The sequence below is a fragment of the Eretmochelys imbricata genome, chromosome 2 (genome assembly GCF_965152235.1).
Source record: "Eretmochelys imbricata isolate rEreImb1 chromosome 2, rEreImb1.hap1, whole genome shotgun sequence".
Taxonomy (NCBI): Eukaryota; Metazoa; Chordata; order Testudines; family Cheloniidae; genus Eretmochelys; species Eretmochelys imbricata.
Genome location: NC_135573.1, coordinates 146,846,986 through 146,869,216, shown reverse-complemented (window position 1 = coordinate 146,869,216; position 22,231 = coordinate 146,846,986). Strand labels below are relative to the sequence as shown.

Here is a 22,231-nt window from a genome sequence, read left to right as displayed (position 1 = left end):
ATTATCTACAGTATGCACTGGTCATTGTCCAAGACAAAATCTTTACTTCAGAAGAGAGAGTAGCGAATATAGTTGTCACTGATTTGTCAAACAATAGCACACCTCTCCTACGGTAAACTTCTTTACTCCTGGGCTAGTCATGCATGGATACTCTGCATGAGCCATATATAGGGTCCTTCAATTCCTTCTTGCCGGCATTGCTCCGACAGAGGGGTAGGTGAGTGGGTCTTGGAATGGACATGAGCAATACATCTCGAAGAACAATAGTTATGAAAGGTAGGTAACCATTTTTTCTTTTTTGAATGCTTGCTCATGTTGATTCAAATTAGATGACACCCAAGCAGGAACTTGGAGGTGGGGTTGGAGTTCATGGATTCACTAATTGAAGCACCGCTCTGCCGAAGGCCGCATCGTCCCTAGCCTGCTGGGTAATGGTATAGTGAGAGGTAAAAGTGTGGATTGATGACCACGTTGCAGCCCTGAAAATTTCTTCGGTTGGAACCTGGGTGACGAATGCCGCTGAAGATGCCTGCACCCTCGTGGAGTGCACTGTCAGCAATGGGGCAGATACTTTAGCCAGATTGTAGCATGTCCAGATATAGGATGTGATTCATGATGAAATTCTTTGAGAAGAGACTGGGAGCCCCTTCGTTCTGTCTACTACTGCGACAAGTAGTTGCTTAGATTTTCAGAACAGCTTTGTCTGTTCGATATAGAAAGCTAACGCCCGGCGAACATCCAAAGAGTGGAGTTTTTGCTCCCGGCTATTTGCGTGTGTCTTAGGATAAAAAAACTGGAAGAAAAATGTCCTGATTAACATGAAACTGGGAGACAACCTTCAGGAGGAAGCTGAACGTTGTCCTTATAGTAAGTAGGTTCAGATGTTAAGACTTTAAGCTTGGGAACCCTGCTGGTAGAGGTTATTGCCAGCAGAAATGCTACCTTCCATGAGAGAGAGCGCGCGCGCGCAACAAGTATGTTGCTAGTGGTTCAAAGGGGGGGCCCATTAGTCTGGAAAGAACAAGGTTAAGGTCCCAGGCTGGGATGGTTGTCATATAGCCTTTCAAGTCCCTTAAGAAAGTGTCCAACTATTGGGTTGGTGACAGCCTATCAGCCAGATGTGCCTGAGTGAAAGGCAGAAATGGCAGCCAAGTGGACTTTTACTGATGACACAGAGAGCCCCTGTTGCTTCAACTGCAGAAGATAATCCAAGATATGAGGTATTGATGAGGGCATAGGAGACGTGTCTCTCTGCGATGACCAAATCGTGAATCTCCTCAATTTGGCTAGGTAGGTAGCCCTTGTAGACAGTTTTCTATTGCTAAGGAGGACTTCCCTAACTGGATCAGAGCAAGCAAGCTCAATCGGATTTAGCCATGGAGCTTCTAAGCCGTGAGGTGGAGAGATTTGAGGTTGGAATGCTGAGGGCGGCTGTGGTCCTGGGTTATCAGGTCCGGGAGCAGTGGCAGAGTGATCGGAGTTGTAGTAGGAAGAGAGCATGAGACATAAGCCCTTGTATCAGAGGCCTGGTATGAGGCAGGACCTGCTCACAGAATCTGGCAAGAACAGGGCTGATATTACAGGAATACACATTCCTAAGAAGTGCTAGTCACAGAGTACTCACACAAACATTTCCAGATATCAAGTGGTACCAGAACATCCTGATATCAAAGATGGTATAAAAACATTCCCCAAGGATAATAGGATAACACTGACCCCTCCTAAAAGATAAGGTCAAGGATGACAGTACATAATGCAGATGTTTTGATCAAACCATCATGTACAAGATGATGAGTGATAACTAATGAGGAGGCAGTAACTACTGTAACTACGTCAGAGGGGCAGTACTCACATGATTGTATCAAGATATAAAGATGTATCTCAGAGGGAGTATCTTTGTCTAGCCTAGGGAGGAATGGAAAGTCCCACTGTTCACTGAGCTGGTCCATTGTTACAGGCATACATGTATTAGTGGTTCGGTAGAGTCTGCGGGATACTAGTACTATGCTTCGTAGACAATAAATCTGGCTTGGTGCTTTCATCCCTTAACGGATCTTGTGATCATTGGGTGGTTTGCTTGAGCTCTGCCATGCTAGCTGTCTGCGCAGGGCTGGGGCAGCACACAAAGGGAACACACACACACACAGCCGAACATCTCATCATAGGAGTTTCTACTGACAGCTCCAGAAGAGACGTGTACCAGTGCTGATGTGGCCAGCCTGGAGCTACCAATATCACAGAGGCTTCATCCCTCCGAACCTTGAGTAGCACTTGTGAACCAGTGGAATGGGTGGAAGTGTGTAAAGGAGGTGGTCTTTCCAAGGGAGAAGGAACACGTCCACGATCGAGCCCGGGCTGTGATTCAGGAAGGAGCAGAACTGTGGACACTTCCTGTTGTTTCTTGTCATGAACAAGTTTATCTGGGGAGTTCCTCACTGTTGAAAGATGGTGTTCATGATGTCTGGGTGGATGGACCACTCGTGGTTGTGAAAGGACCTGCTGAGATGATCTCCTAACTCATTCTGAGTTCCAGGGAGATAAGATGCCTCCAAGTGTATCGAGTGGGCTATGCAAAAGTCCCACAGTTTGAGAGCTTCCTGGCACAGGGGAGAGGAGCATGCTCCCCCTGTCTGTTTATATAAAACATCGCTGTTGTATTGTCTGTCATGACTGACACACATCTCCCCTCCAGGTGAGTTTGGAAGGTCTGGCATGCCAGACGGACTGCCCTCAGCTACCTGACATTGATGTGAAGTGAGAGCTCTGCTTGGGACCAGAGGCCGAGTCCTGAGCTCCCCCAGATGTGCTCCTCACCCATCGCTGATGGGTCCGTGACCAGGAAAAGAGGTGGTTGAGGTCTGGAGAAGGGAATCCCTGCACACACAGCTTGCAAGTTGAGCCACCATAGGAGAGACTTGAGAACCAGCTGGAAAAGAGTAACTACGTTGTCTAGACTGTCCTGGTTTGGTCAATACACTGATGCTAGCCATGCCTGAAGGGGTCAGAGCCTCAGTCTGGCATGTTTCACTGCATAAATACAGGCGGCCATATGGCCGAGGAGCTTCAGGCAATTCCTTGCCGTGGTGGTATGAAATCGTCCGATACCTTGTATGATGCTGCAAAGGGTCTGAAACCGTGACTCTGGTAGGAATACACTCACCTGTCTTGAGTCCAATACTGCCTTTATGAACTCTACCCTCTGAGTGCGGAACAGGATTGATTTCTGCACATTCAGTAGAAGGCCAAGGTTATCGAAAGTTGATCTTATCAGGCTCACACGCAACTCCACTTGTGTTTCGCCTTGAAGGTCTCAGGCGTGGAGGGTGCCTCCAAAGCCTCTCCGTGACTCTCATGGGGAGGGGAGTCCTGCGGAACCAGACTCGACTGACCCCTTGGTAGAGCAGGAGTCAATTGTGCCGCGGTAGGTGGTGCAGTACTTGAGTGGCCCAATGCAGGTCTCACTGTGCTTGAGTCTTTCAATCCCAGACTCAGTGTGGGTGAGTCTCGCTTCTTATTCTTGTGGAGTGGTGCCGCGCACTACCATGTGCGGAGCCCCTGTGTAGGGAGCCCTGCCAGTGCCGAGTTTCTCTATCAGAGTCATTTCTTGGCTCCGAAGTTTCCCGTATTGATGCCAGAGCACTGCACACAGATGTTGAGGTACTAGGTGTCAGTTCAGCTGAACTTGGCTCTGAGTGGGGACAGAGGGTGGCCCCCCTCATAAGGATTTTTAACTGTTGGTCTCTTTCTTTTTGAGTCCTGGGGCGGAATCCCCTACAGATCTTGCAACAGTCCTTCTGATGTGATTTACCCAGACACTTCAAGCAGGAAAAGTGAGTGTCACTGCTGGGCATAGGCTTTTTACAAGCCGCACAGGGTTTAAACCCTGGAGACCGAGGCATACCCTCATACCGGGGAGAGAGTAGGGAAAACGGGGGGTAACCCCTAGAACAATTCCTTATTGGGATTCTAACTATACAATGACTAAACTAACTACAACTAACTGATTTAACTATTTACAGAGCACAGTCTGAAAAGCTGGACGTGCACAAGTCCATGGGGCCGGACGAGTTGCATCCGAGAGTGCTAAAGAAACTGGCGGCTGTGATTGCAGAGCCATTGGCCATTGTCTTTGAAAACTCGTGGTGAATGGGGGAAGTCCCAGATGACTGGAAAAAGACTAATGTAGTGCCAATCTTTAAAAAACGGAAGAAGGAGGATCCTGGGAACTACAGGCCAGTCAGCCTCACTTCACTCCCCGGAAAAATCATGGAGCAGGTCCTCAAAGAATCAATCCTGAAGCACTTACATGAGAGGAAAGTGATCAGGAACAGTCAGCATGGATTCACCAAGGGAAGGTCATGCCTGACTAATCTAATCGCCTTCTATGATAAGATTACTGGTTCTGTGGATGAAGGGAAAGCAGTGGATGTATTGTTTCTTGAGTTTAGCAAAACTTTTGACACGGTCTCCCACAATATTCTTGTCAGCAAGTTAAAGAAGTATGGGCTGGATGAATGCACTATAAGGTGGGTAGAAAGTTGGCTAGATTGTCGGGCTCAACGGGCAGTGATCAATGGCTCCATGTCTAGTTGGCAGCCGGTGTCAAGTGGAGTGCCCCAGGGGTCGGTCCTGGGGCCGGTTTTGTTCAATATCTTCATAAATGATCTGGAGGATGGTGTGGATTGCACTCTCAGCAAATTTGCGGATGATACTAAACTGGGAGGAGTGGTAGATACGCTGGAGGGCAGGGATAGGATACAGAGGGACCTAGACAAATTGGAGGATTGGGCCAAAAGAAATCTGATGACGTTCAATAAGGATAAGTGCAGGGTCCTGCACTTAAGACGGAAGAACCCAATGCACAGCTACAGATTAGGGACCGAATGGCTAGGCAGCAGTTCTGCAGAAAAGGACCTAGGGGTGACAGTGGACGAGAAGCTGGATATGAGTCAGCAGTGTGCCCTTGTTGCCAAGAAGGCCAATGGCATTTTGGGATGTATAAGTAGGGGCAGAGCGAGCAGATCGAGGGACGTGATCGTCCCCCTCTATTCGACATTGGTGAGGCCTCATCTGGAGTACTGTGTCCAGTTTTGGGCCCCACACGACAAGAAGGATGTGGATAAATTGGAAAGAGTCCAGCAAAGGGCAACAAAAATGATTAGGGGTCTGGAACACATGACTTATGAGGAGAGGCTGAGGGAACTGGGATTGTTTAGTCTGCAGAAGAGAAGAATGAGGGGGGATTTGATAGCTACTTTGGAACCACCTCTCAGGTAGTTGAGAGAGGATGGTTCTAGACTATTCTCAGTGGTAGAAGAGGACAGGACAAGGAGTAATGGTCTCAAGTTGCAGTGGGGGAGGTTTAGGTTGGATATTAGGAAAAACTTTTTCACTAGGAGGGTGGTGAAACACTGGAATGCGTTGCTTAGGGAGGTGGTGGAATCTCCCTCCTTAGAAGTTTTTAAGGTCAGGCTTGACAAAGCCCTGGCTGGGATGATTTAATTGGGGATTGGTCCTGCTTTTGAGTAGGGGGTTGGACTAGATGACCTCCTGAGGTCCCTTCCAACTCTGATATTCTATGACCACTATGGAGAAGGTTTGCCGAAGCAAGAGAAAATGAGTGTTTCAGCTAACAGGTGGTAAGAAAGAACTCAAGTGGCAATGAGTTGGCAGGACCCTGTATATGGCGCCATGGAGGCACAACTCCACGGAACACCTGAACCGAACCGACTCAATGGGAACCGCGAGGGAAAAACACTTCCAGCTACTGTGCACGTGGCATGGACACACCTAATTGCAATCGACACGAGCAAGGACTCCAAGAAGAACTGTTGCTCTTTGAGATGTGTTACTCATGTCCACTCCATTCTAGGTTTGTGCATGCCTACATGCACCGCTGTCAGAATTTTTTGCCTTAGCAGTATTCATAGGGCCGGCTCTGGTGCCCTCTGGAGACCCATACTCATAGAATCTTATAAGATTAAGGTTGGAAGAGACCTCAGGAGGTCATCTAGTCCAACCCCCTGCTCAAAGCAGGACCAACCACAGCTAAATCATCCCAGCCAGGGCTTTGTCAAGCCGGGCCTTAAAATCCTCTAAGGATTTTGATTCCATCACCTCCCTAGGTAACCCATTCCAGTGCTTCACCACCCTCCTAGTGAAATAGGTTTTCCTAATATCCAACCTAAACCTCCCCCACTACAACTTGAGACCATTACTTCTTGTTCTGTCATCTGCCACCACTGAGAACAGCCGAGTTCCATCCTCTTTTGAACCCCCCTTCAGGTAGTTGAAGGCTGTCATAAAATCCCCCCTTACTCTTCTCTTCTGCAGACTAAATAACCCCAGTTCCCACAGCCTCTCCTCATAAATCATGTGCCTCAGCCCCCTAATCTCCAATTTGTCCATTTCCTTCCTGTAGTGGGGGCCCCAAAATTGGATGCAATACTCCAGATGTGGCCTCACCAGTGCCGAATAGAGGGGAGTAATCACTTCCCTCGATCTGCTGGCAATGCTCCTACTAATGCAGCCAAATATCCAATGAGCCTTCTTGGCAACAAGGGCACACTGTTGACTCATATCCAACTTCTCGACCACTGTAGTACCCAGGTCCTTTTCTGCAGAACTGCCTCTTAGCCAGAAGGTCACCAACCTGTAGCAGTGCATGGGATTCTTTCATCCTAAGTACAGGACTCTGCACTTGTCCTTGTTCAACCTCATCAGATTTCTTTTGGCCCAATCCTCCAACTTGTCTAGGTCACTCTGGGCCCTCTAGCGTATCTACCTCTCCTCCCAGCTTAGTGTCATCTGTGAATCCATCCCATCATCCAGATCCTTAATGAAGATATTGAACAAAAACGGCCCCAGGACCGAACCCTGGGGCACTCCACTTCATACCGGCTGCCAACTAGAGATCAAGCCATTGATCACTACCTGTTGTGCCAGACGATCTAACCGGCTTTCTATCTATCTTACAGTCCATTCTTTAACTTGCTGGCAAGAATACCGTGGGAGATTGTATCAAAAGTGTTGCTAAAGTCAAGGTATATCACATCCACCGCTTTTCCCATATCCACAGAGCCAGTTATCTCATTATAGAAAGCAATCAGGTTGGTCAGGCATGACTTGTCCTTGGTGAATGTTGACTGTTCCTGATCACTTTCCTCTACAAGTGCTTCAAAATGGATTCCTTGAGGACCTGCTCCATGATTTTTCCAGGGACTGAGGTGAGGCTAACCAGCTGTAGTTCCCCGGATTCTCCTTCTTCCTTTATTTTAAAGATGGGCACTGTATTTGCCTTTTTCCACTTGTCTGGGACCTCTCCCAATCGCCACGAGTTTTCAGAGATAATGGCCAATGGCTCTGCAATCACATCAGCACCCTCAGATGCATTGACTTCTGCAATACCAGCTTTTCCAAATAGTCCTTAACCTGTTCTTTCACCACTGAGGGCTCCTTCCCATATTGTGTTGCCCAGTGCAGCAGTCTGGCAGCTGACCTTGTTTGTGAAAGCATTGAGTACTTCAGCTTTTTCCACATAATCTGTCAGTAGGTTGTCTCCCCCGATTCAGTAAGGGTCCCACACTTTCTCTGACCTTCTTGTTGCTAACATACCTGTAGAAACCCTTCTTGTTACCCTTCACTTCCCTTGCTAGCTGCAACTCCAATTGTGATTTGGCCTTCCTGATTACATCCCTGCATGCTCGAGCAATATTTTTATACTGCTCTCTAGTCATCTGTCCAAGTTTCCACTTCTCGTAAGTTTCCTTTTTGTGTCTAAGCTCACCGAAGATTTCTCTGTAAAGCCAAGCTGGTAGCCTGCCATATTTGCTATTCTTTCTGCACATTGGGATGGTCTGTTCCTAAGCCCTCAATAAGACTTCTTTAAAATACCATCAGCTCTCCTGGACTCCTTTCCCCCTCATATTAGTCTCCCAGGGGTTCCTGTCCATCAGTTCCCTGAGGGAGTCAAAGTCTGCTTTTCTGAAGTCCAGGGTCCATGTTCTGCTACTCTCTTTTCTTCCTTTTGTCAGGATCCTGAACTTGAATATCTCATGGTCACTGCAGCTCAGATTGCCACCCATTTCTACTTCCCCTACCAATTCGTCCCTGTTTGTGAGCAGCAGGTCAACAGAAGCATGGCTCCTAGCTGGTTCCTCCAGCACTTGCACCAGGAAGTTGTCCCCAAAACCCTCCAAAAACTTCCTGGATTGTCTGGGCACTGCTGTATTGCTCTCCCAGCAGATGTCAGGCGATTGAAGTCCCCCATGAGAACCAAGCCTGTGATCTGGAAACTTCTGTTAGTTGTCCGAAGAAAGCCTCGTCTACCGCATCTTCCTGGTCTGATGGTCTATAGCAGACACCCACCACGACATCACCCTTGTTGCGCTCACCTCTAAGATTAATCCAAAGTCTCTCAACAGGCTTTTCTCTAGTTTCATACTGGAGCTCTGAGCAATCATATGGCCCTCTTACGTACAGTGAAACTCCTCCACCTTTTCTCCCCCGCCTGTCCTTCCTGAACAGTTTATACCAATCCACGCACTGGTATAAGGGGCACCACTGTCCCTATGCCCTCTCACTTTCTTCTTGCCAGTAACTCTGACAGAGGAGTAGCGGGGGAGGGGGGGTAATGGAAAGGACATGAGCAACACATCTCGAAGAACAACAGTTACGAAAGGTAGGTAACTGTTTTTTCTTCTTCGAGTGCTTGCTCATGTTGATTCCATTCTAGATGACTCAGACGCAGCATTCCTGGAGGTTGGCTCAAAGTTCACTTTGTGCAGGTTGTGCAGCTTGCAACATTGCTCTACCGAAGCCAACGTCATTGCAGGCCTGGCTGAGTGATCATGTAATGGGACGTGAACGCATGGATGGATGACCAAGTAGCAGCGGTGCAGATGTCTTGAATAGGCAGTTGGGCCAGGAGGCTTGCACTCCGGCTGAATGGGTGGTTATGATCACCGGCGGTGGCACTTTGCCTGCATCAGGTTTTGCTATGAACAGGCGAGTGATCCATGATGAAATATTCTGAGCAGACACACGAAAGCCCTTCATTCTGTCTGCCACCATGATGAAGAGCTGCATTAACTTATGGAATGGTTTAGTCCTTTCATTTTAAAAGGTTAGCGTTCTCCTGACCTCCAGAGAGTGTAGTCTATGCTCCTCATTTGACTTATGAGGCTTCGGAAAGAAGACTGGTAAAAATATGTCCTGGTTAGTATGAAACGGTGAAACAATCTTGAGCAGAAAAGCTGGTTGTGGCTGCAGTTGAACCTTGTCCTAATAAAACACTGTGTAGGGTGGCTCTGAGATAAGTGTTCGAATTTCAGAGACCCTATGTGCTGACGTTATCGCCACCAGAAAGGAGACCTTCCACGAGAGCAGCAGAAGGGAACAAGAAGCCAATTGCTCAAAGCAAGGACCCGTGAGCCTTGACAGCACAAAGTTCAGGTCCCAAGGTGGGACAGAGTCATGGACTTGCGGGTAGAGCCTGTCCAGACCTTTTAGAAACTGGACTGTCATATCATGAGCAAAGGCTGACCTGCCCTGAACTGGAGGGTGGAAGGCTGAAATAGTGCCTTGTGAACTTTGACTGATGAAAGAGACAGGCCCTGGAGCTTGAGGTGCAAAAGGTAATCCAGGATCGACTGGAGTGAGGCCTTTTTGAGCAGAAGATTTTGGTCCAAGGCCCAACATGCGAACTGCTTCCACTTGGCCAGGTAGGTTGTGCTGCTGGAGGGCTTTCTGCTACCCATGAGAAAGCCTGTTGAACGCGGGCAGAGCATGCCTGCTCCTCTGCAGTCAAACATGCAGCAACCAAGCCATCATGTGTGGAGCCACTAGATTCGGGTTCAGTAGCCAGCCATGGTTCTGGGAAGTCTGGCCAGAGTGGTAGTTGTAGCGGAGCCGCTACCAAGAGCTCCAGCAGTGTGCCAAACCAGTGCTGGAGAGGCCAAGCCAGAGCTATCAGGACTACCTTCACCTTATAGCCAATGATTTTAGTTTATTATGCATTTATTGTGTAACGTTATAATTAATCAATATGTTATATTACATATATTCATTGTATGTTAATTAGAGTTAGTTCCTTTTAATACTAATCAATCTTGCGCTTTTATAATCATACAAATTAAGTATTAGACATGAGGAAGACAAGCTGAAATGCAAGAACCTGTAGGTTGAGGCCTACAAGACTTTAGCTTAGCTATTTTAGGCCTTGGAGACAAGAAATAATGACTTAAGCCAATGACTGAGAAATAACCCAATGCTTTAAGATTATGGGAAAAGTACCACCAAGGGGTAATATTGCGCAAAATTACCCAAATTAATATTAGATCATAAAAAGGCACATCTGTTTCAGACATGTCTTAACCACGGGATACAGGTTGTGCGTCAGTGCTAAAGAGAACAAGGGAACTTACACAGCCTATAGAAAATTTGGGTCCCCTAAGTTTCCAGGGCACACAGACCAATAAGAGAAAAAAAGAGAGTTGACACTTTTATGGACATGCAGAATGTAGGTATAGACAGAATCACATTATAAAAAGGGAATGCTCAGAAAGGGAAAATTGAGCTCCCTATGGGACACTCCAGCAGGAACCACTCTCTACTGATGATCAAGCCATGGAAGACCCATCAGACCCTAACACTATTGTTAAGGATGTGAGTATAACTATATTTGTAACTTGTGCATAGGTCTGAATAGAATTTATATATGCTTGGGTGATCCTAATTTTGATAAAACTTGTAAAATAGACTAGACTTTGTACTTATGAATGTACGTGTGGTCACTACCCTTGGTCTGTGTGTGTTCCTAGAGACTAACTCTGAAGCAAGTAGCAGAGGTAACTTTCACCCTTTTTAGCTTGGAACTTTAGCCGCCAGAGCCGAACCCACGGTGATGTAATACTACATTACAAAATTCTCTTTAAATAAAATAAAAGGCTACATTCTTGTCCTGCTTGATCTTCATGAGGACTCTCTGGATTATTGGCACTGGTGGAAAGGCATACATCAGAGCCCCTGACCACAGGAGCAAGATGACATCAGACAGGGAGCCTCTCTCAATCCTGCTAATTGAGCAGAAGCCATGCACTTCCTGTTTTGCCTGGATGCAAATAAATCCACCTGGTGAGTCCCACCTCTGGAAGATCACGCTTACCACCTCTGGATGGAGTGATCACTCGCAGCAAGACGAGAAAGTCCTGCTGAGGTGATCTGCTAACGTGTTCCTGGCCCCTGGCAGATGCGAGGCTACGAGATGAATGGCATCCTGAACACAAAAGTCCCACAACTTTGCTTCTCTGCAAAGGGTCTGACAAACAGGCTCTGCCTTGCTTGTTGATATAAAACACTGCAGTGATATTGTCTGTTAGGATTGTCTGTCAGGTGAGGCAGGAATGCCTGGCAGGCCAAGCGCACCGCTCTGAGGTCTCTGACATTTATGTGGAGAGAGCAATCATCTTGCGACCAGTGACACTGCATGCTGAAATTGCTGAGGTGAGCTCCCGAACCTAGTCCCAAAGCATCGGAGGCCAGAATCACTGATGGGGGTGAGGCCACGAGGGGAACTCCCTCTAACACCGAGCTGGTGTCCAACCACCACTCCAGGGATGACCAGGTATGATTTGGTACCATGACTGACCAGTCCAGATTGTGTCTGTTGGGGGTGTAGACTGACGACGCCAGCCATGCTTGCAGGAGTCTGAGATGAAGCCACATGTACCATACCACGTAAGTACAACTTGAGGCACATGCGGGTGGCAGTGAGCCCTCATGGGAGAGATCAGGTTGAACACAGTCTGGAAACGGGCCTCCAGGAGAAAGGCTCTGGCCTGTGTAGAGTTGAGTATTGCTCCTATGAACTCTATAGACTGCACAGTGATCAGAGCTGATTTCTTTTGGTTTATTAATAGACCCAGATCGTGACGGGTGGAGCACACCAGATCGAGACTCCTTTTCATCTGGGCCTGAGAACTTTCCGTGATGAGCCAGTTGTTGCGATATGGATAAACCTGTACACCTTGACTCCTCAGGTAAGCGGCCACTGGTGCCATGCACTTTGTGAATACTCTCAGGGCAGATGAGAGGCCGAGGAGTAGCGCTGTGAATTGGAAATGGCGCTAGCCCACCACAAATCAGAGAAACCGTCTGTCGGTGCCCTGTCGAGGGGGCCCCCAGGACGTGGGCAGAGGAGCCAGCTGGAACTGCTTTTTTGCAGCTTGCGGCATGTAAAGACCTAGTGAATGCAAGGTGGCCTAAGAGACCTTCAGGCGACGCAGCCTCGCATCTCTCTGCTCCTCCTCTTGGGGCATCTTGCTTTGTAGCTAGTCCATGTAGCTTTGGGAGAGGTAAGGCCTGTCTCCCTCTCAGCTGACCTGTCTCTGTTGTCAGCAACCTCTGAGGTGGAGTAGCCCTCCTATTCACTGCCTCTTCCTGTGGCAGATTTCTGTTTTTAAGCTCCCCCCTTTTCCAGGCAGAACAAGTCTTACAGGTTGCCTCATTAATGCTGAACAGGCCCAGAACAGCTCGTTAGTCTCCTCTCCAACAGAGTGAGAGCATGTCCCTTCACACCCTGCCAGTATGCTAAAAAATGTCTTTCCAATTTACATATATTGATTTATAAATCTCTTTGCACCTGTACATTTTCTCTTATATTCTTTCCAGATGAGAAGAGTGTATTATTATATGTCTCCTTACCTGTTAAAGGCATGTGTGTATTATTATCAAAGTATTCCTTTGTCAGTTTCATAGAATAGGAGTCACTCAGTAACAAACCACTAGATATTCAGATAGTTGCAGTTTCTTGTCCCTAATAATCAATTCATATCAAACTGATGCATGCTTTGATAATGTCACTGTTCTGACTTTGGTATGGGTTATTTTGTCTATTAAAGTGTTGGTGATAAAGGTAACAGTTGCTGATAGTTTTTGCAGTGTGAGAATGGAATGTGTAATCTTTTCCTTGTATATTATATTCTCTCCAACTACTGGTCCAATGCCACAACTAAAAACACGTGGGAGATGATCCTGTGATCCTTCAAGGAAGCAATTGCGATCACTAAGACAGATGACCCTGGCATGTGACACACCATTCTGGACAGTGATCCATTATAAAAAGCTGGGGACCTGATTCAACACATAATCTTTAGCATATGAGTAGTTTCATTGAAGTTAATGGGACTAATTAAACAATGTTCGGCACACGCTTGCACCTTTTTGGTGGTCTGTGTGACACATACTGTATTATGAAGTACAGGGACTGGCCCCGCAGCCTGTTCCAAGAGCTTCATGGAGACTTGATCTACATGATGACTGGGAACTACATGCTCCTCTTTCTGAAGACTGCAAAGGCATCTAGCTTTTCCACACACTTTAGGGATCTCTTCCCCATGCATTTGACCTGGCAGTGAGGGAAGAAGCTACACAGACACAATTTCCACCCCTTTATTTTTCAAGCCTTGTCATGGTCTTGAAAGGAAGAGAAAAGAGTGCTGCCCAGCAGTAATTGTACCTTAGGATTTAAAAAGTCCCCAGTCTCCTGTTTTTTCTAGTGTAATCCAAATGTAAATAAATAAGAGAATGAAGAAATTTAGAAGTAATTTAGAGCCAAGGTCGTTGTTATAAATGAAGACCTCTAGTCTGCATCTAAATAGTTCTGGATGACTACAACTTTGTACAGTTCCAGGGATGGGAGATCCTAGCCCTGATATGCAACCAAAGTTCTGCTCTACCTCCAATCAACAATGACAGAAGGAATATCTTTCAGTATATACTCGTGAGCATATAAGTTCAGAAGACTAGGAGGGGAAAAAAGAACTATAGGGTAGCTCATTTAATTTGGGGAAAGTGTATATAACAGGGCAGGTGAATCCAATAGGTTACCATATAAAAGGCAAACTCAAAAACCCTAACTTTGATGAACTGTAGAAGAAAGTAAGTCGAGAAAAGGACAAATAATAAAATAACCAGTACAAACCTTTGATATGTACTAGATGCTTCTGAACAAATCATACTCTCCTTTCTTCTGCCACATTCACACTGAAGATCAACCTGTTATGCCATAAAAGCAGTAAATCAATTTTTTCTCCTTATTTGTAACAAATACATTGGAAATCTAGTCTTCCAAAACATTATACTGACTTAATAAAATGCTAATATTGAAAACTTGGTTTTTTTACTAAAAGTTCAATTGATTTCTATATACAGTTTCTATGGTAGACATGAGCTAAAGAAAGAAAACAAAGATTACTTACCTTCTGTAACTGGAGTTTTTCTTCAAGATGTGTGGTCCCTATGTGTACTTCACTGTGGGTAGACATGCGCCCCAAGTGACCAAGACTGAAGATTCTTGCTAGTGGCATCTGTTGGCCCGTGCCTGCACTCTTGCTTGCCTCATGCTCTGACCCGAGGGCATAAGAGGCGGTACGGACCAACTATCTCTCCACTTCCTTCTCTACCACACATTGTCTATGCCTTGTAGCAGAGGGGAAGGAGGACAGGTAATGGAATATAGAGAGGGACCACATATTGCAAAGAACTCTGGTTACAGAAGGTAGGTAACCATTCTTTCTTTGAGTGCTGGTCCCTATGTGTATTTCCCTGTGGATGACTGACAAATAGTACTCAAGAAGAAGGGGTGTGTGAGATGGTATTGAGGCTCGAAGGACCATGGTCCCAAAGGATGCAACAGCTGAGGTGGTGTGCACCAGGGTGCAGACTCCTGTGATGGTATGAACAGAACTTCATGTGGCTGCTTTACATAAGTCAACAAGAGGTACGACCTTAAATGAAGCTACTGAAGCAGCATTTGCTCTGGTGGAGTGGGCCCTCACTCTGTGCAGTGGAGGAGTTTTCAGTAACTGGTAACAGAGCAAGGTACACCCCGATATCCACTTCATCTTTATAACGAGATCGCTTGCCTTCTCATGTGTTCTGCAATGCCAACAAAGAGCCTGGGTGACCTCCTAAAGGATTTTGTTCTTTGAAGATACAATACCAATGCCTGAGACACATCCAGAGAATGGAGTCTCTGTTCCTCATTGGTGGTATGAGGCTTAGGGACAAACACAGGTAAGCGTATGGACTGATTCATGCAGAAATTGGAGACTACTCTGGGGACAAATTTAGGGTGGAGTCTTATGGAAACCTTATCTTTATGGAATATGGTATAAGGTGGATTGGCTATGAGGGCCCCCAATTTGCTTACCTTTCTAGCTGAAGTGATGGCCACCAGAAAGGTTTGAGCAAACCTTTCAAAAAGCAACCAGTAACTGGATGCATGAAGATGGATCAGTTGCTGATTGGAGGGTGGCAGGAACTGATCACTGCCAGATGAATGCATAGCAAGCTAATGGAAAGCCCAGAGGATTTCACAGTCAGTAGACAGTCCAAAATAGTAGGAATATTCATTTCCCCTTAGGACATAAGATGGTGTAGGGCCCAACCATAGAATCTTTTCCACTTAACGAAGAAACACCTGCTGGTGGACTCTTTCCAGCAGTTACTAAGAATGACTAACAGCTGCCCAACATTTCTACTCTAGGTTTGATGCCTGTCTAAATACTGCACTGTGAGTGCTGTCCCTGGGTTTGGGACAAGCTGTCCCTGGATTTGGATGTCTGAGCCTGCTCTTGTCCTGATTCAGGATATTTCGGAAAGGTTGAACGCTGACTGGCGGATGGGATGACAGCTGAAGAACGGGAAACCAAAATTGTCTTGGCTACCTGGTAGTGATGAGGATGATTGCCTCATCCTCTCAGATCTTCCTGAGAATTTGAAGTAAGAGTGGGATGGGGGGAAACGCGTACATCAGACTGCCTAACCATGAGATTAGAAGGGCATCATTTCTGGAATTCTGTCCCTTCGCCCCCTTGAGCAGCACATTGATTGTTGTCCTGCAACACAAACAGGTCTAGAAATGGGGATCCCCATTGTTGGAATATGCATCCTACCACTGAGTCATGAATCTCCCAATAGTGTTCTGTAGAAAAGTGGCAGCTAAGGCTTTCTATTAGAGTATTGTGTATTTCAGAAAAGTGTACTGCTGACAGCATAATTTGGTGATGAATACACCAATTATTGGTGGACCATCTCTATACAAAGGGGTGCAGATCTTGCTCCCCCTGCCCTTTGCTTGTTCATATAGAACAGTGTTTCCCAAACTTGGGATGCTGCTTGTTCAGGAAAAGCCCCTGGAGGGCCGGGCTGGTTTGTTTACCTGCCGTGTCCACAGGTTCGGCCGATCGTGGCTTCCACTGGCCACGGTTTGCCGCTGCAGGCCAATGAGGGCTGTGGGAAGCGGCCAGTGGGAGCCGCGATAGGCTGAACCTGCGGACACGGCAAATAAACAAATTGGCCCAGCCCACCAGGGGCTTTTCCTGAACAAGCGACGTCCCAAGTTTGGGAAACACTGATATAGAATGCAGTCATGTTGTCCATTACCTGAACATGTTGGGAGAGGATAAACGGTCAGAACCATATGCAGGCCTCCTGAACTGCTTTCAGTTCCAGGAGATTTATATCAGAGGGGCAGCCATGTTAGTCTGTATCTACAAAAACGAGGAGTCTGGTGGCACCTTAATGAGTAACAGATTTATATGCATCCTTGACTCATGAGGGGTCAATATTCCTTGTACTGTGTGTTTGTTCAGATGAGTGCCCCAGCCTTTGAGATAGGCATCTGCCATCAATATCTTCTGAGGAGTAGGGAGTGAGGGAACTCCCATGCACAGCTGTTCTTTGTCCTGCCACCAAGCTACAGAGTCATGTACGCTGTGAGGGATCATAACAAAACTTGTCCAGGCAGTGCTTACTTGGCATGTAAACTGTCTGAAGCCAGGCTTGTAGGCAGCAGAGTTTTAATCGTGCAAAGGGGGTCAAAAGTGCAAGATGCCAAGTGACCCAGGAGGATGAGGCATATCTGAATCAATGTCAGTGGACTCTTTCTGAGCTGATTAATCAGAATGTTCATGAACCTGTCCATGGGGAGATAAACTCTGGCTCTGAGTAAGTCTAGAGTTGCTCTGATGAAATCTATGGTCTGTGTTGGAGTTAAAGAGGACTGAGGGTGCCTTCTGACAAGACTTTCCCATAAAAAAGATGGGCTATTGAGTTCTGCTACTACTGAATATGGATATGGATGGAAGTGTGCTGCTGCTACTGAAAGCATTTTTAGGAATATTCTGGGTGTTGTTGCTAATTCTAAGGGAAGCAACCTGTGTTGAGAGTGGTTCGTACCTACCACTGAAGAACCTCCTGTGGGACAGAAAGATGTCTATGTGGAAATAGGCACCCTTGATGTCAAGAGTTGTGAATCATTTGTTTCTGTTCAGACAGGATTATTGATGCCAGAGTGACCATTCTGAATCCTAATGTTCAGACAAAGAAACTGAAGTGATGGAGGTCTAACTTGGGTCTCCATCCTCCTGTTTTCTTGGGGATCATGGAACATTTGGAATAAAAATGGTTTCCCTCGTGCTGAGGTGGCACCTGCTCTATGGACCCTTGATGAAGTAGAGAGTGTACTTTCTGTAAGAGTGCTCTCTCATGAGAGTGGTAACTGAAAAGGGAGAGGAAAGGGGATTTTGGAGGGGGAGGGGAAAGGAACCATTGTGTAATCAAAGCAGATGACATAGAAGACCCTTCTGTCTGCTGTGCTTGCCATATATGGAAAAATTGGGCCAGTCAGCCACCAAATAGAATTTCAGGGGTGGGAGAACATGGCCTCTGGGTGAGTTGGCTGCTCTCGGAGGTCCTGTATTTCTTGACTGACAGTTGAGGGTGGAGTCTGGAAGAAGCAGCATTCTGCTTGGGTCTTTGCATATACTGCTTCTTTTGTGGCAGTTTGTACCCTTTCCAATGGTACAGGGGCTGAGCTGATGGTCTAGGTTTGTAGAATTATTTGCTATATTTCCTTCTGAGAGCTGGTCTATATAAACCCAGGGAACAGAGGGTTATCTTCAAGTCTTTTAATGGGGGTAATGACTCATCAGTCTTTTGTCTGAATAAGTTGTCTCCTTCAACTGTAAGTCCTCCACAGTGGCCCGGATTTTTCTGGGGAATCCCGAGGAGTGAAACCAGTTTTATCCTCACACCACAATGTTGGTAGCCATTGACCTAGAAGCTGTATCAGTCATGTCTATCGCTGCCTGGAGGAATGATCTAGCCACCAGTCTACCTTATTCAATAAAGGGCCTGGAATTGCCCCCCCAAGGAAGGCAGAGCACTTGTCTCTGAACTCCTAAAACTTGGAATAGTTGGCAAAATGACACTTTTCCAGAAGTGCTTGGATACTGGCTATGTGGAATTGCAAGCTAGTTGATGTAAATTCCCTCCTTTCCAAAAGGTCCAGACATTTCACTTCCTTTTCTGAAGGGGCAGATCTGCTTTGCTGTTGTCTACTCCTTTGTGTGGCAGCTTGCACCACAAGCAGTTTGAGGCATGATGGAGTAAAGAAGAACTCTGCTCCGTTAGATGGGACAAATATATTTTCTCTGCCCTTTTACATGTAGGTGCACATATAGTTGGAGTATGCCACACCACCTGGGCTGTCTCTAGGATAGACTCATTCACTGGGTTCACCATCTTACTCCATCCAACACTCTGGAGAATATCCAGTAGTTTGTGGGATAACTCCCTCCTCCTGAGGGAATCATCTCAGCCACCCTTAATAGGCTCCTGGAACCATCTGTGGTCCTCTGATGGAGAAGACAATGACACAGCGACCACTTTGTTAGGAAAGGAAGATGATATACCCAATGGGATGGGTAGTACCACAAGATCCAGTTCTTCTCCCCCCTTCTTCCATGGGTTCTAGAAGGAGCTCAGGCTGGTCTCTTGTGGAACAGGGGTGGGGGGAATGATGTGATTCTCTATGTGACTGCACTGGCTCTGGATAACGGGTACATGGGTTCCATGGTCCCCATTATGGACAGTGATAAGGATCCATTATGGGTTGGGGTAGTTCCGAAGGCATGACCAATAGTCCTGGTGAGGTATGCCACCTTATGGTCTAGTGGAGAAACCCAGGAGGTCTGGATCCTGTGTCTGGGGTAACCTACCTCAGTGGGGGTGATGATGGTCTTTGCTCAATGTTTGACACTTCCAATGAAAATGTGGGGTCCATTTCTAATGGCGGTGCCCTTGGTATCATTGATGGTGGATGGTAGCAGAGAAGGATCTCTGTCCTTGTAGCAATCCTGCACCAATGTTGTCAACATCTCCCTGTTGAGAAGCAGTGCTGAAATGATGGGAGAATGTGGACTGGACTAGATAGTGATATGCTCGGTAGTGATATACTTCTTTCCAGATGGAGGATTATGGTAACTTGTCTCCTCATACTTGAGCTGGTGTAGGAAGTCTTTTGGAAGTCTTAGATTCCAAATGCAAACATGACAGTACCATCAGTGCATATAGCTCTTAGAATTCTTTGGTAGTGGAGGTCGAGACTCATGGCATTTTTCTTTGCTCAGTACCAATGGCAAAGTGGTAGTGGCCAGAGAAGTGTTAGTCTTCTGAGCCTCAGAATAAGTATGATGGGCCTTTGGGGATTTGGAACCAGAGCATGATGATTCAAATGACAGCTGGGGAGGGGACTTTGAGGAAGAGTATTCTCTCGAGCATAGAGATTGCTTCTCTTGAGTGGAGGAGTCCTTAACTGTATTCCTATTCACCCAGGTATCAAAAATGATGGTAACTGGGGACGTGCTTTGACCAATATATGGGAGGGCTGTCTGGCCTGCATCAGACTAAGGTCTCATTGCCTGCTCCATAAAATGTACTCTGAGCCTGAAGTCCTGCACCTGGCAGGTCCAGCTAGGAAAGGAGCAGTAGATACTGTACCTGGTAGAGAAATATACTTCTCTCAGACAGCATACACACCTCTGATGATTTACTGACCAGGAAGGCTCATGGGCAGGAGAGGCAGTTTTTGAATCCCAGTACTCCCAACATAGTTCAGTCTTCATGCTGGGAAGAGGGTGGAGAGATAAGGTTGAGGGAAAGTCTCTAAAGGGGAAAAAGGGCTCCCCATTCCCTAACTAATTATACTAAAATAATACACTATCTAATAAAAAATATTTTAAAACTATTTACAGATAAAGTTGAAGAAAGAACTTTGAGGACACTAGAGTGTTCCGTCTCAGACCACGCAGCAGTAAGAAGGAAACAGAGAGGTGGTTGGCTGCAGGGTCTCTTACAACATAGGTTCAGAGCACGAGGAGACAAGAGTGCAGCTACGGACCAATGGACACTAGTAGCAAGATCTTCCAATCTCAGGCTCATCAAACACATGTACTCACAGTGGAATACACATAAGGACCAGAACTTGAAGAACCACCATTTTTAGTGGGAGATTTGGGTGATTATTTTGTTCACATCTACTATAGTGAAATATATACAGTTTGATTTTCCCTGCTTCTGAGCAAAGATCAGATGATGTGGGTGTGTGAAGGAGTCTGTTCTATGTGGTTGCCCCCAGCAGGCTGCTCTATGTTATGTCACTAGGTTAAGGTCACTACGATTTTATATCAAGCGAGGACAGATACAACTCTCCTCCGCCACATTTCCGTACCCATACCAAATCCCACAAGCAATAGAGAGCTAGCTTATGCAGGAGCAAAAAGTGAATGGATCACATTTGAGGATCTGGGACAAATATTTTAACAGATAGAAATCTGGCAGGTACTTTTGCTCAAACTACTAGCCATTCTAATAGTGGTAATTTTGAAAAACAAAATAACCATAAAATACATAATGCTTTATCACATTAATATAATAATTCATATCAAAACTTGCATACTGATAGTATTGCATTATCTTGAAAGTTTCAAAGTCAGTATTTTAATTTTTTTTAATCTTTCATTATTGACTGAAACCTGTTAGTGTACAATTTGTCTGTCTGTGAATTATGTTCTTTGTTCCAGAGCCATTACCTTTGTGTTGCAAGAAGTTGTAGGACAAGGTAAAGACGGATGGCATGGAGCCATACAGGGATGATTACAGTATAGTCTCAGATTAGTACATGGCTGTTTGCACTCTTCATCTATGAGACACACCCCTTTGTGACAAATCCTTTTACATTTGTGCATTCCACATTTTAACATTTGATTGCAGCGAAGACCACAAGAGATGTCAGTGAGATGACAGGGAATATTGTTCCGCAGCTGGAAAGGGAAAAAGACATCATAACTAACAGTGAATGTGTTATTGTAAAGTGTGTATTCTCAGATACTTTTAATCATGTCCATATTTTAATAGAGCATAGATTTTTAGAAGAAAATTATCTATGGTTTTGCACTAAGCTCTTTGAAATCTATTTTAAACACAAACCTGAGTGTGTGTGTGTGTGTGTGTGTGTGTGTGTGTATGATATGTTATACCTGGAAATACTGGATCAAGTCTGTACACATGTGGTCTAAAGAAAGCAAAAGTGCATCTCATCATTTTAAACTGCATGAAACAAACACTTACAAACACCTACAAACACCACCAGCATAGTTTCTGTGGGTATCAAATTTTGTGGCTACTTGGGGAGTAGCCTTAGAGAAGCAAATATCAAGTCACAAAGTAACATGTAGTTTAGAAATAACAGCCCACATAAGGCTATCGCTCATTTGTAATGAAAAATGTCATTGTAATTTGCTCAATAGCAGCCACACTTACTTCATGCTTGCCCATACACCATTTTTGAGTGAGGTATGTACAGGGTGGGCACTTCTCTTCACTATGACACGTATGGTACACTGCAGACATAGGAATATAAAATCAGGAAACAATTCTTAAATACTTTAGTTCACTCAGACATTTTATATTACAGAGCCTTTTATATTCTAATTTCTTCTTTCAGAACCACACAATTTATGTTTCTGTGGTATTCTATTATGTTTAAATTCTTTAACATCAGGATGACTTTAGCTGCATAGACATTCCTTCCTTCCTGGAGTTCCTGTGCTGCACGGTAGGACATTCTGAGTATTAGCTTTAAGAGCCGTGGTTTTCAACCTATGGTCCTCGGACCATCAGGGGGTCTGCAGACTATGTCTAAGATTTCCAAAGGGTCTGCAAATGAAAAAAGGTTGAAAACCACTGTTCTAGAGCATGGCATAAGAAAGCATTTGTCAGTAATTTGATCAATTTGTTCTGTACTATGCTTTGTATCAATTTGCTGCTGATCTACTACTAATTATAGTAGTCCCAAATAATAAAATGAGATATTACAGTTGTAGTG

The 22,231-nt window shown here is 45.7% G+C and overlaps 1 protein-coding gene across 6 annotated transcripts in view; it reads right to left on the bottom strand.

The window, feature by feature from the left end:
- The window catches only part of NFX1 (nuclear transcription factor, X-box binding 1), a 231,236-nt gene that overhangs the window by 56,705 nt on the left and 152,300 nt on the right, over nt 1–22,231 (bottom strand). For all 6 annotated transcript variants that reach the window (XR_013345235.1, XR_013345236.1, XM_077810831.1 and 3 more), the window contains 3 exons: nt 21,667–21,746; nt 20,937–21,167; nt 13,982–14,055 (listed from right to left, as the gene is read on the bottom strand). Coding sequence is in view for 4 of the 6 variants with exons in the window: in XM_077810831.1 (XP_077666957.1) it covers nt 13,982–14,055; nt 20,937–21,167; nt 21,667–21,746 (385 nt within the window). In the remaining 2 variants the exon portion in view is untranslated. The remainder of the gene's footprint in view (nt 1–13,981; nt 14,056–20,936; nt 21,168–21,666; nt 21,747–22,231) is intronic.